The sequence below is a fragment of the Chiloscyllium plagiosum genome, chromosome 30 (assembly GCF_004010195.1).
Source record: "Chiloscyllium plagiosum isolate BGI_BamShark_2017 chromosome 30, ASM401019v2, whole genome shotgun sequence".
Classification (NCBI taxonomy): Eukaryota; Metazoa; Chordata; class Chondrichthyes; order Orectolobiformes; family Hemiscylliidae; genus Chiloscyllium; species Chiloscyllium plagiosum.
In genome coordinates, this window is record NC_057739.1 from 33,467,413 (window position 1) to 33,485,357 (window position 17,945).

Genomic DNA, 17,945 nt, shown 5'->3' on the forward strand with positions numbered 1-17,945 from the left:
GAATGGCCTGCTTCTACACTGTAGGGATTCTAATGGTTTTTATTTTCAAGCACACAAAAGCAAGAATGTGTGTCATAAAGTGTTCCCTATTTAGCATTGCTGAAAACGCACAGTTACAGATGCACAATTCGGAAATCCAATTATTTTGATTTCTGATCTCTAGAGTTGAAAGAAATATTTACATTTCTATTGACCACAAGTCACTTATAAAAGGAGGAGAGATTACAACGCCATTTAAACAAAGGGATATTTTGCTGTAGTTGCTACTATTTTCTAAGTACAGAATGGGTATCTCATTTTCTAGGAACACAAAGCAATGTAGAAATATTGTGATTTCCTTTTTTTTTTGCAGAGTTCCAGCCCTCCTCCTAATTACGTAGCAGCGTCTATGATACATTTAACGAATAAGGTGTCATCCTTCACATAGGTCTGTTTGGGAGCGTCAAGTTTGGCCAGTGGGATAAACATTGGACAGCCACTTGCAATATTCATCTCCTTTACTGGTCTTTGAAATGAGGAAGAACTAACATCTGGACGAAAGGCATCTATTAAATGTTCCCTGTTGTTCTGGTCCAGAAGCATGAAGGTGACCTTAGGAGAGGAAACAAATTATTTTTTTAAAAATTCATCACTTTTGGACATCTTTGTATTATCAGCAACAAATCTAGTAAAACACAGCTTGCTGAACTGAGCACTGGATTTGGGATAGCTTTAGAAATCATTTTAAATCAAGTTGAATGGAGAATTATGGGTGACACATAGCTGAACACCCAGTACTTTGATAAGATCATTCTGCATAACGATTAAATGTTTCAAAGTCCAGTTCTCAAAGAATAAAAATGATAAATATTTTACTATATACAAAATATGAATAACTGCATTGCCAGTACAAACAAATACTTAGAAGAATAAGCTTGAACAAAATTACAAATACTGCTTGGAAGTTTAAAAAAAAAGAGCCATCAAATTTTAGTAATTTCAGTTATTGCAACACTAATCACCAAGAAACTTAAAAAAAATTTTACACCTTTTAGGAATTTCTCAATTAATTTGTAATTGAACAGTTCTTGTGATGTAATGTATTTACTGAAGGTAATCTTTATTATTTGTCTCCTATAGGAACATGATAATAGCAGAGACAAGGAGAGCTGATGGCCTAGTGGTATCATTGTGAGGTTACCTGAGTTTCTGGATTTAATAATGTTCTGGGCATGCAGGTTTAAATCCTGCCAAGGAAGGTGGTGGAATTTGGATTTTTAAAAAAATTCTGGAATTAAGAAAGTCTGATGATGATCATGAAACCATTGCTGATTAAATTGGGAAATAACATATCTGGTTCATTAATGGCCTGGAAGGAAGGACACTACCATCCTTACCTGGTCTGGCCTACACATGACTCCAGACTCATAGCAATGTAGTTGACTTTCATAGCCCTCTGGGCAATTAGGGATAGGTAATAAATTGCTAGCCCATTCAGTGACGCCCACATCCCATGAATAAATAAAACAAGCAGAGACACAAGGACTACTACAATTACCTTTTCCATAATTACATTAAACGGAGGATCCCAAAAACACAACCATATACTAAAACAGTATTGGTATAATCTTGATATGTATCTCAAAATGTCTGAGATGGGAAGATTGCAAATAGCAATTGAACATTGGCTATTATCACCAATAGGTTTCTATTTCCAATGGCAAATCAAATGTTCAATGGCCTGAGGAAGTCCACTCTGGATTTAGAAATGTGAATGGATAATATCTCCACACCATTGAATGTAATGGAAACTAACCACACAATTATTGTGATAAGTAGTTCTATAATTCCACATTTTGAAATATCTGACAAAAGGGTAAGGAAAAACATCACTCTTCCAGACAATAAAAACAAACAAATTACAAAAACTCAGAACAATCAATGTCAAACATTGCGCATTGTCTTGGAAATGACGGGGTTTCTTCAAATTGCTGCTGTTCAGGAATGCCTGCCACATTCAGGCACTTGCCAGACCAGCAGTGCACCTGCCTTCAGAATGGAAATCCCATTCAGTTACAGATCCTAGCCAGAAGCCCACAGCTATATTGAATGCTAACGTCATAGGGGAGACCTATTCTGGTATGTTGCTCTGCTGAGGCCTAGAATCAGCGCTGCATCCCAGGTCACAGGTAAGTGATGGCAGGAAGGGGCTGTAGGGGCATCAGAAGCACATTTTATGATGCCAGGTCCCCCAATCAGGCACCGATTGCCTTTGACTAAGGGACCCAGCCCTAGGAACCACCGATGAGATTTGTTTATCCTGTTCTCAGCATTGGGTCAGTATGTGCCAGTGGGATGAGGCCCTTAGGTAGGCACTGATTGCCCACTTCATGACCTCAAATGACAATGGAGCAGGAGGCCATCCACCACAGACTTAATGGGGGCACAAACAGGAAGGAAGCAGGACCCCTATCTGCATACTTAAATACTGTCCTTATTAAAAATTCTTTTAGCCAATATGGAGACGCCAGCATTTATTCTCTATCCTTAACTGAACTGAAAGTGCTTAACAGGTTCTTTGAAGGTCTGATCAAAATGAATATAAGAATATACGTGTGTGTTGATATAAAATAAATTTATTAGCTTAATCTTGAGATAAGCAAACTAAGGAGCAAATCTATTATCTTAAAACTACTTCAGAGATTTTCCACAAGCAAGTCTCCTGCCTGTTGGGGACTCTTGGGTGAAAGCTGGCATTTAGAGCTCTCTATTTCTACCGCAAACCTCAGTGCAATGGTGTAAGTCCACAAGGCTGATTTTATAAACCCCAGTCCTGAGCTGGGAAATGTCCTCAAATTACTACTATTCTGAATCTGATATCATGTGCTGTATTGCCATTCCTGAGTACTTTCCCAAACAGTCCTCTGTGCTTGTCTGTCACAAACAAATCCAGGTGTTGCTGCAAATAGCCTGTTCCTAAGTCAAGGCAAGATCATTGCATTCAAAACAATTTTTCATTTATTTTTCCTCAACTGCTTATCACCTTGTCCAATTAATACTGAATGATCTGGTTTGGAGAGATCATTTTAAGCTTAACATTACAGGTGGTGGTCAGATGCACCTTGAACCATTACAATCCATTTGGTGTAGTAATTATGCTCATTCTGTAAATTCTGCTAATTTATACAGGTGAGTGTGAACACGGATCATAAAGTATTAACATTTCATTTGAATATTCCACATACCTTTTGTTTAAATGGCCAATGAAGCAAAGCATCATATTCACCCCTCATTACAACAAAGAACAAAGAGATGTGTGTTCCTCGGCCTGATCCATCTCCATTTAAATAAATTCTTAAACACACTTTATACCCATATTTGCTGGTGTAGAATGCTGGGGAGAAAAAAAAAAACAATATTAAAATCTTGTTGCGAAATACATGGAATTGCCAAAATAAAAAACAAAAGTTGCTGAGGATCTCAATCAATCAATCTCGCAACATCTATAGAAAAAGAAAGAAACAGAGACCGGAGAGAGAGCGAGAGAGAGAGAGAGAGAGCGCAAGAGAGAGCGAGCGCGAGAGAGAGAGAGAGCGAAGAGAGAGAGAGAGAGAGAGAGCGAGAGAGAGAGAGAGAGCGAGAGAGAGAGAGAGAGCGCGAGAGAGAGAGGAGCGCGAGAGACAACAGAGCGAGCGCGAGAGAGAGAGAGAGCGCGAGAGACAACAGAGCGAGAGAGGAGGTGGGGGTTCTGGTGGTGAAAGGAGATGAGTGTTATAGTGATAGAGGAGTGGTGCAGGGTGTTGTGAAGAATATGCACCCCATGAAGTGCTACTGGGGAAAGAAAGGCAACATGATGGAGGAGGTGTCAGAAATGGCAGAGGGTAATTTTCAGTGCTAATTAGGTAGAGAAGTAAATTAGGTAGAGAAATTGCAGAGATGAAAAAAAAGGACAAAGTATACAGCAGGCTAGGAGATTGTTGTTGGGTGACTGTTGGTTGATGCTTTAAGGGTTAAAACAAAATATACTGAATGCAAGTTTAATTCAGAACTGCACCTATAGAGGTGACAGAAGTAATTTAGCCACACAAAGAGAGATAACCGTGCTTATATGTAAAAATGGAAACTCATTAACCAAGAGATAATTGCTGTAAAATGGGAAACTGTTTGCATTGTCAAGGAGAATGCTCATTGAAAATGGGCACAGCAGGAGTTGGATTAAGCTTGCAATGGAACACATTCATCTTAACTGGTACCTTCTAATAAGAAACTGAAAATGTAATTATCATGAACTATGGTCATATGACAAATGGTGTACTGCAAAAAAATGTGTGTAAATAAATGTAAAGAAACCTTCAGTCATGAGTCATAAAGATGTACAACATCAGCCCAACTTGTCTATGCCAACCAGATATTCCAACCCAATCTAGTCCCATCTGCCAGCACACAGCCCATATCCCTCCAAACCCTTCCTATTCATATACCCATTCAGATGCCTTTTAAATGTTGTAATTGTACCAGCCTCCAACACTTCCTCTGGCAGCTCATTCCATACACATACCACCCTCTGTGAAAAAGTTGCCCCTCAGGTCTCTTTTGTCTTTCCCCTCTCACCCTAAACCTATGCCCTCTAGTTCTGGACTCCCCCACCCCAAGGAAAAGACCTTGTCTACTTACCCTATCCATGCCCCTCATGATTTTATAAACCTCTATAAAGGTCACTGCTCAGCCTCCAATGCTCCAGGGAAAACAGCCCCAACCTATTCAACCTCTCCCTATAACTCAAATCTTTCAACCCTGGCAACATCCTTGTAAATCTTTTCTGAACCCTTTCAAGTTTCACAACATCCTTCCGATAGGAAGGAGACCAGAACTACACACAATATTCCAAAAGTGGCCTTACCAATGTCCTATACAGCCGCAACATGTCCTTCCAACTCCTGTACTCAATACCCTGACCAATAAAGGAAAGCATACCAAACACCTTCTTCACTAGCCTATTTACTTGAGACTCCACTTTTAAGGAGTAATGAACCTGCACTCCAAGGTCTTTTTGTTCAGTAACAGTCTCTAGGACCTTACCATTAAGTGTGTAAGTCCTGCTAAGATTTGCTTTCCCAAAATGCAGCACCTCACATTTATCTAAATTAAACTTCATCTGCCACTCCTCAGCCCATTGGCCCATCTGATCAAGGTCCCGTTGCAATCAGAGGTAGCCTTCTTCACTGTCCACCGCACCTCACTTTTGGTGTCATCTACAAACTTACGAACTATACCTCTCATGCTCACAACCAAATCATTTATATAGATGACGAAAAGTAGTGGACCCAGCACCGATCCTTGTGGCACTCCACTGGTCACAGGCCTCCAGTCTGAAACAACCTTCTACCACCACCCTCTGTCTTCTACTTTTGAGCAAGTTCTGTATCCAAATAGCTAGTTCTCTTTGTATCCTGTGAGGTCTAACCTTGCTAACCAGTCTCCCATGGGGAAACTTGTCAAACGCCTTACTGAAGTCAATATAGATCATGTCTACCACTCTGCCCACATCATTCCTCTTTGTTACTTTTTCAAAAAACTCAAATCAAGTTTGAGAGACATGATTTCCCACGCACAAAGCCATGGTGACTATCCCTGATCAGTACTTGCCTTTCCAAATACATGTACATCCTGTCCCTCAGGATTCCTTCCAACAACTTGGCCACCACTAACATCCGTCTCACCAGTCTATAGTTCCCTGGCTTGTCCTTACCATCTTTCTTAAACAGTGGCACCATGTTAGCCAAATTTCAGTCTTCCGGCACCTCACCGGTGACTATCGATGATACAAATATCTCAGCAATCACTTCCCTAGTTTCCCACAGAGGGTAGACCCGATCAGATCCTGGGGATTTATCCACTTTTATGCATTTCAAGACATCCAGCAGGTTCTCCTCTATAATATGGAGCTTTCTCAAGATGTCACCATCTATTTCCCTAAATTCTATATCTTCCATGTCCTTTTCCACACTAAACACTGATGCAAAATACTCATTCAGTATTTCGCCATCTCCTGCAACTGCACACAAAGGATGCCTTGCTGATCTTTGAGGGGCGGTATTGTCTTCCTGGTTACCCTTTTGTCCTTAATGTATTTGTTGAAGAGTCTCTTTGAACCTGTATGCAAAAAAGTAGAATGAAGCTTTTGCCTTGTTTGGATTCTTACATGTCTGCAGTAAAACAATAATCCTATATATACGGAAGCTGGTGTTGGAAAGTAAAGACAAAATGAAACCTGCCGTGCTCAGAAACAAAAACAAAAGTTGCTGGAAATGCTCGGGCAGGTCTAGTAGCATCTGTGAAGAGAAATCAGAATTAACATTTCGGGTCCAGTGACCCTTCCTCAGATCTGCTGAGCTTTTCCAGCAACTTCTGTTTTTGTTTCTGATTTACAGTATCTGCAGTTCTTTCGGTTTTTAAACTGGTTGGGATTGAGATGTAACGTCGGTTCAATTTATCTAAATCTCAAATCAGGTTTATTTCACAATTGATAATTGCAAGTTATGCCTGTGGGCTCTTCATTGCTGCTGCTCATCAGGTCATGTGGACCATACTGTGGTTCTGGGAGGAAGAGAAAAGGTCAAGAGGGGAAATGCAAGAAATATGCTTCCGTATATATAGGATTATTGTTTTAATGGCCCTGTCAAGCAAGCGTCAACCTCCATTTGTTCTATGACATTTTTAATATTTAATCTCCTCAAACCCCCTAACCTTTCTGTTTCACATTCTGGACCACCCCTCCTCTTTTTCAACAGTATAATACCCATTAAATCTCCAACTCTCTTCAGTCCAAAGCAGAGTGTGATATCGGACTAGCAATATTAATTTCAGTATCTCTCTCCACACATGTTGCCAGCCCCGCTGAGTTTCTCGAGCATTTTTTGTATTTATTTCAGATCCTCAGCACCCACAAAATGTTGCTTTTGTAACACCATGAACACTAGTTATAATATAATGAATTTAAAGATTCAAAGTAAGTTTGGAACTGAAAATGCAATTTAGTTTAGTTTCACCATTGCAATGTATTGACTCTTAAGTGCATTCATATGGTCTAGCAAGTTACTCTGCTCAAGGACAATTAGGGATGGATAACAGGTACCAGCCCAGTCAGTAACATGAATGAATTCAAAGAACACCGCTGTCAGCTTCATTGTGTATGTTGTTATCAGTAATAATAAATATTTATTAGCAATAAATTAATACACTTGGAAAGGAAAAAAGGAATCAATAAAATTATCACTGGCTATCACTTTCTGTCATGCAAAGTAGAAAAGCAAAATGTTAGAATTGAGAAAAACAGAAGAGTAGGCCTATTCTCAGTAATACAAGGAAGGCATAGTTGGAAAGGAAGCTTGGGGAAAACAAGGCTACTGATAAATGTTGACCGAGAAAAAAAATTTGATCCCTTCACTGATTCAGAACTAGGAACATTCCAATTAAAAAGGGAAAGCAATAAACATGTCCTCACCTTCAAATACTGCGAGACTTATGAGTAAAGTATGTACCTGGAGAGGAGAAGTTTGTTACTTTGCCTGAAATGGCTTCCTGGCGTTTTCTATTGACATCAGTAATTTTCCACATCAATATTCCCTCATAAGAAGTTTGTTCCAAGGCAAGTATTTGCAAACGGAATTCATTGATGATCACGTCTTTCAAAGTAAGGAGATGCTGTTGATCGGAAACCTAGAAATAAAAAAAGTGTTCAGCAAAATTTTAAAAAGTTTTATTGAAATCATATTTTCACAAACAGCTTCACACTGTTGTTGTAGTGAATTACTTTTAATTGTGATTGGTGTGTTGCTCTTTACTGATGTTATGGTTGAGCCTCCTGCTGCTCAGACAGGGAGTTTGTGGCACATTCAGTAGTGTCCCTGCCAGTGGATTCAACCCTCACTCTCACTACTTGATGTTCAAGGAAGATGTGCTTGCAACTGTGTTAAACAGCTGGAGGATAAGCTTGTACATCTTTCCAGTATACTCCAATGGCATGCAGTAAGAGGGGACAAATTCCTGGTCAGCCCCATGATAGAAAAGGATCTGAGCTGCAACATTCACAGTTCCACTTTCATGTGTATGTTACAGTCTGGAGCTATGGAATTGTAGTTTAATTATGGGAGGGTTTTGTTCTCACTGCAGCTGTTCAGCCAATGCATATATCCAGCAGCACAGTCAATGTTTTATATTGCTTATTTTTAAATAAACATTTTAAAAAGGTATTTGAGGATCCAAAACAATTTTCAGCATTACAAAAGTTGCATTGTAATAATTTGTACATCAACCATAATTCCTTACATGTGACCTGTACCTGTGTACAGAGTATGGTCAAGAAACAAATTTGAAGGTAAGGAAGTGTGGTCAAGTCATGATGTATTTCCGTACCCATGATTAGAACAGAACATCCTGAAACCATCATTAACTTCAGGTTATTAACAGAACAAAAGATTAAGAACATTCTAAGTTGCAACTTTTCATGAATATTCCATCTAGTTGTGCATTAGATTTGTGGTTTTTTGCAAAATGATTAACTATTGTTTGCATACAAGATAAACACAGGCAAATAGACTCCATTACCTTTCGCTCCAAAGCTCTGATGGCATCCTGGTCAATCTTGTTTTGCCTCTCAAATGCAGCCATAGTAGCTTGGGTTTTTTCTACTTCTCTGTTCAAAACAGTCACAATATTTTCAAATGTCTGAATTTTCAGTTCAAGAGCATCAACTTTATTTCGACACTCTGACAATGTCTGACCAGAATAACTGACTGTCTGCAAGTTTGAAAACTCACTAGAACAGGTAGGTCCTTCAAAATGATCAGTTTCTAAGTCACCATTAGATTCCATGGCAACCTGGGTGTGCAAGGAGGCCAAAGAATCTGAGGAGGACATATCCTTGTCTAATTGCTGGATTTTGAACTGTAATTCAGCAATCATTGATGAGAGAGAAATCATTGATGAATGATCACTGCAACCATTAGCAATGCTGGAATTCTGCAGAAAGGTAGTTTTCAAAGTATTGACAAATTGAAATACTGAGGCAAGATGTGCAACAACTGAAGAGTTCTCGTGATCTTTGAGACGTTCTTTGCCACCCTGTAGTTTAAAAAAAAAGTGGGCTTAGCTGAAAACTGCAAGTTGAAGGAGATATTTTTAAAAAGTCACAAGAATTCACATTTTGCATAAAACCTCTGAGCATTAAATCATCTCAAAACCAAAATGTGTATACTGAGCAAAAAGTAAAAGGCCAGTTGAGAGTGAGTGAGTGAGAGAACACAGAGAGAGAGAGAGAGAGAGAGAGAGAGAGAGAACCAGAGAACACAGAGAGAGCGAGAGAACAGAGAGCGAGAGAGAGTAAAAATGGACTTGTCAGTTGTGAAGGTTCAGTGCTTGCCACCATCTTGGATAACGTTATCTTCCTCTTTTCCCATCTCAGTTTGAATTTGTCTTTCACTTAAAGGGGGCTATGGTGTATGTGAATGGGACATGCAACAGAGAAGCTGATCAACCAGATTGAAAAATCAAAATACAGTAAAGCAGGAAGTAGCAAAACAAACACTGTCATTTTACAGTTAATGAAGTCAGAAGATTGGAACAGACAAGAGATTAAAATAAACTTAATGAGAAAACTAAAAGTAAAAGTGGGCGGCACGGTGGCACAGTGGTTAGCACTGCTGCCTCACAGCGCCAGAGACCCAGGTTCAGTTCCCGCCTCAAGCGACTGTGTGGAGTTTGCACATTCTCCCCGTGTCTGGGTGGGTTTCCTCCGGATGCTCCGGTTTCCTCCCACAATCCAAAAATGTGCAGGTTAGGTGAATTGGCCATGCTAAATTGCCAGTAGTGTTAGGTAAAGGGGTAAATGTAGGTGAATGGGTCTGGGTGGGTTGCGCTTCGGCAGGTCGGTGTGGACTTGTTGGGCTGAAGTGCCTGTTTCCACACTAAGTAATCTAATCTAAAACTAATTTTAATTTTTAAAAACTGCTGTAACTAATATTGAGGGAATGATATGCCACACATCCATCTTCCCTTTCCCCCCACAGCCAGAGAGGTTGTGTAAAAACATGTAATTTATGGGGATACTTTCTAAATCAACTTGCTCAGAGATGCTCTTACACACATCTAGAGCAGTGTAATTTACAAAAGAAGTTTAAAAATTGAGTTCATTTGTTTAAACAACGCTTCTGTGTAACTTGCAGGTAGTTTCCTAAATTCACATTATCTTTTTATTTAAATTCATTCACAGGATATAGGTGTCACTGACTAAGACAGCATTTTTTGCCCATCCATAATTACCCAGGGGTAGTTAACAGTTAACTACATTTCTTGTAGGTCTGGAGTCACAGACCAGGTTAGGATGGCAGTGCTTTCTTGAAAGTGCATTAGTGAATCAGAATGGTCTTTCCTTACAATCAACAAACTATTTCATGGTCACCATTAGACTCAAAATTTTTAATGAATTGAAATTCCACTATTTGCCATGGTGCTATTCAAACTCAGGCCCCCAGGACATAACCTGAGTCTCTGGATTAATAGTCTAGTGATAGTAACACTACTCAGTTGTCTCCTCAGTTCCATTACATCACTGCATGATGTGCCTCAGTCTAGGCTCAACCATCTCCAGTTGTTTCATCAGTGACTTTCCTTCATCATAAATCAGTAATGGGGATCGTTGTTAATGATCACAATGTGCAACACCATTTGAGACTTCTTGGGTACTGAAGCAATTGATGTCCATGTGCAGCAAGATCTGGATCACATCCAGGCTTAGGCTGATCAGTGCCAATTAACATTGGTGCCACATAAGTTCCAGTCATTCAATGGTCATTGCCAACAAAAGGAGGAGATTTTAGTCATCACCCCAGATGTTCAATGGCATCGTTTCCAAATACCACCCCCATCTTGTGGTTACCACTGACAAGAAACCGAATTAGCCTTATTCATACTGTAGTGACAAGATCAGATCAGGAGGTTAGGAATTCTGCAGAGTTACTCACGGTCTTCCCCCCTTATGTCTATTGATGTACTTGACAAGTCTGGAGTGAGATGGAATACTTTATCTTGCCTGAATGTGAACAACTCCACTAAACATTCAAGATAGTTAAAGTCCTCAGAGATGAAGCCGCCTTCTTTGACTGGTGCCCCATTTGACATTCAACATTCACACCCTCCACTACCTAGACCCAATGGCAGCAGTGTGTACCAGTTTCAACATACACTGCAGTAAGTCACCAGTGGTCCAATATTGGCACTTCTCAAATCTGATGTCTGTCAGCTAGAATGACAAGGGCAGCAGACATGTGAGAACACTACTACTGTAACTTCCCTTCCAATCCACACACCATTGTGATTTCGTATCCTATCACTGTTCCTGAGTCAAAACCCCAGTACTTATTTTTCATCTCAGAGATAAAAGCCCGAAGAAGAAATAAAATTTAAAGTAAAACATCTGACAAAATTCATGTTGTTGAAATATCATAAAATGGAAGGAAACGGAAACCAGGCTTTTGAACAGTGACTAAGATTAATTCATACTTCTGTTTTCAAGTTCAAAAATTTTGCAAGTACTAAGTCAGATTCTTTACCCAGTCTATAGATCGTTACAGTGCAGTCAAAATTTCTCATTTAAATTTATCCTATAAAAGGTTATCTGAATTTTAAGAAATGTTTAAACATTGGTCTCAGTTCCCGACTTAGATCTGCACACAAATCATTGTCCAAAATATTCATTTCAGGGATACACTAAAAGGTATAAAAGATTTCTTAAAATAAAAATTAAGCAGGTTAAGAAAACACAATCTTCACAGCGCACGCACGTCTAGGCATTTTCTTCCCCCCACCCCCTGAAGTTAATAATTTTCTTTTAGTCTGAAATTCCAGATTGTAAGAAGTGGAAAAAGTTTACAAAAGAAGATTAAATGCTATAATTCCAATTAAAGCTTTGTTTCACCTTGAAATTGCATCCCAATTCTGCAAAACGACAGCTGTCACGGGTACGGTTTCCTCCAGGAGGCCGAAACTGTAAAAACATGTAAACAACAGCATGAAATTACGTGAATTCCAGTTTTTTTTTTAAAAAGAAACTCGAATAAAAAAATTCAATCCTTCTCCTTTGATGTGAAGAAAAACAGTGAAATTTCGAGGAATGATATTTTCACCAATGTTGCTACTTATACAGAACTAAGCAGAGGAGCCCAAAATGTTTTTGTATAATTCTACCAACTTTAGTATTCATTATATGGAAAAAAAAGCAGGAAGAGACTAGCTCTAACTTCTTCAAATGAAATTATCTAATGAAAACAAGGAAAAGTCTCTTGAGTGGTCAGTCAGTAGTCAAATTGTTTTTTTTTTAAAATTAATTAACAGGATATTGTTATTGACTAACTACCCTTTATTGCCCACTCCTAACTGCACTGGAGAAGGTGGTGATGGTGAACTGCCTTGTTGAACTGCTGAAGTCCTGTAATGTTGGTAATCCACAATTCTATTAGAAAAGGGAGTTATTGACAGTGAGGCAAAGCAACACATTCCAAAACTTGAAGTGGACCTTGCAAGTGGCAATGTCCGCATGCTGCAATGTCTACTGCTGTTGTCTCCCTTAGTATTACAGGTCAAGATTTATAGCCTTGTCCAATTACAGCGAATTCACAAAACTCTTACCTTTTCTTTATTGGCTGATTCACCTTTAAATGTTTTCTTTTCATTAGCAAAAGCTTCCTCACAGGTATGCATCTGGTGTTTGAGAGGGAAAAATAGTGAGGGTGAATTTTATTCTACTTTCCTCAACCAAGCAAACAAACAATGAGACAAAGTCGAGAGTGTGGTGCTGGAAAAGTACAGCAGGATGAAGGGCTTATGCCCGAAATGTCGATTCTCCTGCTCCTCGGATGCTGCCTGACCTGCTGTGCTTTTGCAGTACCACACTCTCGACTCTAATCTGCAGCATCTGCAGTCCTCACTTTCTCCCAATGGGAAATAAAGTTCCAACATTTAACCAATCTTGATAAAATATTCCACTATTTAAGACAAACATTTTTTTCCAAACACAAGTAGTAAAAAGGTAGTTTGGATTTTGTTGGGATACAGAAGAAAGTTAGTAAATAATTGTAAGATATTTCAATTGTAATATAATATTAAGCAAAGAAAATTTTATGTCAGGTCACTATAATATGTAATGATAATTGTTTAAAATCTCTCTTTAATTGTTGTTGCCATAGTAAAGATAAAGAGCAACAATGAGCATGGATCATGCATGGGTTTTATCATTAAAATATTACTAATAAGGTTTTCTTTTAAATGAAGATGCAATAAAAAAATTGAATTAGGAAGTATTCTGTAAATTTAACTAGTTCTTTGATACAAAAATTCACTTACTCTTGCAGAGCCTAACATTTACAGAGACCAGTCAGGCCAAAAAGCCTGTTTCTGGACTGTGGACTTGATGCAACTTGACAGAAATTTCCCTCCAAAAGACTTTACACAAGGGTTTCAAACTCCTGTTTAAATTATGGTTATTAGGAACTCACGATACAGTGCAAGTGTTCAATATTATACAAAACAATTATTGGATCATTTTCCTAAACAATTAGGAAATGCCAATTATGAAATTCCTATAAGATTACATAAAAATTAGTTTCAGTTAGAAGATTATTCTGCATTAAAGAAACATTGCCAGCCAACCTGCAAATCTTTCAAAAACATCTTTACACCACACTGTTGACATTCTGTCATATTGTTTTTACACTCTTTTTCCAAATGATCTGCCAGTTTCCTCCTTAAAATCATTGATCCACAACCTGTACTACAAGGGATCAGGGAAAATTCGCACTGTGTTATGTGATCCTAGAAAAGGCAAAAAAACAGTTACTGACATCAACATACAAACATTTCAATTATATAACAGAAATATGTTGCAGCTTCTCTGTAAATTCAACAACAAAATCTAAAGAAAAATCTTAAATAGTTACTGCTTTTTTCAAAGCTAGACTTTAGGCATAAATAATAATTAATGCTTAGATTCAAAAAACAACATAGTTTACACCTTTAAAACATTTGATACAACAGCTCCTACACTTCCATTAAAAGGAATTTCAAATCAGTAAAACAGCCTTCAGCAGGTCCTTTGTTTTTTTAAAGGAGAAATGAATTCCAGATTCATGACTGTTTTTAAAAATCAGATAACCACTGTTCAAGCCTTCAGATCACCAATTACTAAAATTTATCAATTATGGTTAGACTGAAAGTGGACTTTGCAGATAAAACTAAAATGTTGACACCTGTTTAATAAAAACAGTACTGCATACTTTATCTCAAAAGAAATAATACAATTTTACATAGTCTTAGCTAACCATGAAGCAAAGGTAAAGCAGTATTTCACCACAATCAAAGTAACATGCATGCTACATGGGAGGACGATGAAAAGCCAAAGGCCAGAGGGAAGGTCAGTAAAAATCAGATCTTTAGATAATCCAGGAACCAAAATTCTTACTATTGCAAAGACTTAAATCTTTCTACCGATTGTTTTGGGTGTTAAGTAATTTTGGATTTAGACCAACAAAATATGCTCAAGTCAGCAATATGTATTTTAGGAATAGAACTACTGTTGCAGACACATTTAATCCAAATGCTTTTCTTGATCTATATTAAATGTTGCAGACTTGGGTGCAAAAGGCACAAAGAATGCCGATGACACAAAACTTAGAAGCACTATCACTATCCTGCTTGCAGTTGACAGACTTCAAAAGGACATTGACTGGCTGTGAAACGGGCAAAAATGGAGCAGATGAAATTTAATGCAGAATTGTGAAGTAATAAAACTTGTAGGGAAAAAAAAAGAGTTACAATATTAAGGATACAGTTCTGTGCTGGTTACAGCAAAGAAATAACTGAGATTATATCTGCAAAATAATTGAAAGTGGCAGAAAAGCAGTCAGGATCTTTTGGCTATAAATAATGAATGATTTTATTGTTACATGTATTTTACCGTGAAAAGCTTTTCCACTGTTGCCACAATCCGGCACTATTTTGAATAGTTTTTAAAAAAACAAAAGTGGCTTAAACAGAGTCCATCAGTCCTGAGGCAGCTTATTATCAACGAAGACTGCACCATCATCCCTCCTCCGCTGTCTTGCTGCCATCTACATTGGACTCAAGCAATGGTGAAGTCACCATTCTTTAGGCACCATCTTTCACTGCTGGGCCGTTTCTCATCCACCACCACCAATGTTGGACCCACCAATGTCAGAGTAGCATCTCTCGCTGCTGGACCCATCTTGAGGTTGCTGTGATTCTCTTCTGCCACCGCTTTGCCAGACCCAACAATGAAGTGGTTGTCCTCAGGTGCCATCTTTTGCTGTTGGGCCTACCTTTTTGATGTCACCTCCCTCCCTGGTAAAGTATGGGCTTGCTTGCTCACTATGGCAAGGTCCATGTTGAGCCCACTGGAGTCTACACTAGGCTCCCTCACTGCCATGCTGGGCTGATGCTGTCCAAGCTCAACACTAAGGGGTAAGGATAAAGAAAAGTGATCAGAACAGACGCGCCTCAGCTTAGAGCCCTACTCCACTGCCATCTTGATGGTGGCATGGAGCACAAAAGCAAGCTCTGATGAACCTTCTGAAACTCTGGTTTTGTCCAAATTTGGGTCCACGCTTTAAAAATGACTGTGAATGCATTAAAGAGGTTGCAGAAGAGATTTACAAGAACTATCCCAGGGATTAAAGACTTCAGTTACATGGGTAAATTGTAGATGCTGGTTTTTCCTCAGATTAGATTTAGAGGAGATTTTACCTGTTCTCAAAATCATGAGTGGCCGAGAAAAAGAGTGGGGGGAAAAATCCCATTGGTGGAAGAGGAGCAAAATTGGATAACACCAACTCAAAGTGAATGACAGAAGAACTAACAGTGACAAGAGAAAATTTTCTTTTACAGAGGATCCTCAATTATCCAGCATTTGCAAGATTGCAAGGTCCCGATTCTCGGCTAAACTGTGTTACCCTGCATTCGATTAACTGAACGAAATACTGCCCGCCTGTGGCCTTCGGATAACAGAGGTTCCTCTGTAATTTTAAAGTGAGTGGTTCACATCTGGAATGAAGTCCTTCAGACTATATTAGAGATTGATTTAATCTGAGTTTTGATAAGCATCTGAAGAGAACCTATTTACTTGTCTGCAGGAAAAAAGCAGGGGCATAGGACTACCCAAGTTGTACATATAGAGAGCTGTCACAGAAACAATGAGCTGAGTGGCCTCCTTCAGTATTACAATTGTCCTATGATTCTACAAATTTAGACCGGAATTCACAAAAAGAAATCCATATATCGAATACCTTGTAAGGTATTGAGGATTCAATTATTTTAAGGATAGCATTGTGGGGTCTCTTTAAGAACATGAACCATGACGTGCTGACTTGCCATCTTCACTATATGAAATCCACCAAAGTTGTAGAAAGGTGGAAATTAAAATAATTATTTTTCCTATCAATTGGTCATGTTTTCACATGTGACAACTGACACATGATAATTTCTTTAATTTTTAAGATTGGAAACTTTTTGCTAATTAGTTAACCCACCTCATAGTTCTTCAATATGTTTTTCCAGGTACATCCAAGATTGATACAATGTACTTTCAAATCTAAAATCTCCTTAGATACTGCAGCATCAGTGAAAATCTAAATTTAAAAAAATTAATAGACTATTAGTTCCAGCAAAACAAATTAAGATTCCTAAACAGATTTGAGCAGGTTAATTGAGAATGTTAATTTGTAAACTAGCTGTGAAGTTCTTGTAGGTTAGAAACAGCTCATTTTACTTGTGATCATGATTATTTACATGATTGTAACGATTTCCCTGTGGTTAAAAAGTCCCTTTGATGAAAAAAAACATGGTTTCCTCTTAAGTCAGAGCACTTAGAGCTAGAGGAAACAACAATTAAAAGTACAAAATGATTGACACTTAAATATCTGAGAAATCATAATTGAACAATGTGGTTTTAAAATCACAATATTTCTAACTGGAATCTAAGTTAAAGAACACAATACTCAAGATTTTAATATGCAGAACTTTACTGTATAATATACATTAACACAGTAGAGTTTGAGAATGAATAAAATCATATTTTGGGCGTAAATGCAATGAACTACAGGAGACAGATTTAAAATACAAATTTTAAACCTACAGGATGTTATGCTGGGATATGAACACTTTTCATGGTGGCTTTTTCCAAAAAAAAAAAATTTCTCAAAAATATTTCAGCACATCAGCTTCCTCAATCTCTATGTGTTCCAGCATGCTTACCTGCTCCTCAATGGTTTCATTCACTACAAGGTCCTTTTCTTTAGTAAAAACAGAAGCAAAAAACTCATTTAGGGCTTCCCCCACCTCCTCAGACTCTATGCACAAGTTCCCTATGCTATCCCTGATTGGTCCTACTCTTTCTTTGATCATTCTCTTATTCTTCACATAGTGTAAAATGCCTTTGGAATCTCCCTAATCCTTCCTGCCAAGCCTTTTTTGTGCCCCCTCCTTCCTGGCTTTCCTCAGACCATTTTTGAGCTCCTTCCTCGCCTGCCTGTAATCCTCTAGAGCTGAGCAAGACCCTTGCTTCCTCCACCTTACGTAAAGCTGTCTTCTTTCTTTTGACGAGAAGCTCCTCCGCTCTCATCATCCCACGTTTCTTTATCTTACCCCTTCTTGCCGGTCTCAGAGGAACACATTTATGCATCACTCGCAACAACCGTTCCTTAAACAGTCTCCACATGTCTATAGTGCCCTTTCCATGGAACAATTGCTCCCAGTCCATGCTTCCCAACTCACATCTGATAGCATCATAGTTTCCTTTTCCCAAATTAAATATCCTCCCATTGTGCCTGCTTCTCCCCTTCTCCATAGCTATGTAGAATGTGAGGCAGTTGTGGTCACTATCACCAAAATGCTCTCCCACC

At 38.5% G+C, this 17,945-nt stretch overlaps 1 protein-coding gene across 1 annotated transcript in view; it reads right to left on the bottom strand.

Moving 5' to 3' along the window:
• Positions 1 to 269: 269 nt before the first annotated feature.
• traf1 (TNF receptor-associated factor 1) overlaps positions 270 to 17,945 on the bottom strand; it is a 39,014-nt gene continuing 21,338 nt past the window's right edge. Inside the window, exons 4-11 of the mRNA XM_043720282.1 lie at positions 16,575 to 16,673; positions 13,684 to 13,845; positions 12,664 to 12,735; positions 11,954 to 12,022; positions 8,587 to 9,102; positions 7,521 to 7,698; positions 3,225 to 3,373; positions 270 to 591 (exon numbers count right to left, since the gene is read on the bottom strand). Coding sequence (XP_043576217.1) covers positions 373 to 591; positions 3,225 to 3,373; positions 7,521 to 7,698; positions 8,587 to 9,102; positions 11,954 to 12,022; positions 12,664 to 12,735; positions 13,684 to 13,845; positions 16,575 to 16,673 — 1,464 coding nt within the window. The 3' untranslated portion in view covers positions 270 to 372. The remainder of the gene's footprint in view (positions 592 to 3,224; positions 3,374 to 7,520; positions 7,699 to 8,586; positions 9,103 to 11,953; positions 12,023 to 12,663; positions 12,736 to 13,683; positions 13,846 to 16,574; positions 16,674 to 17,945) is intronic.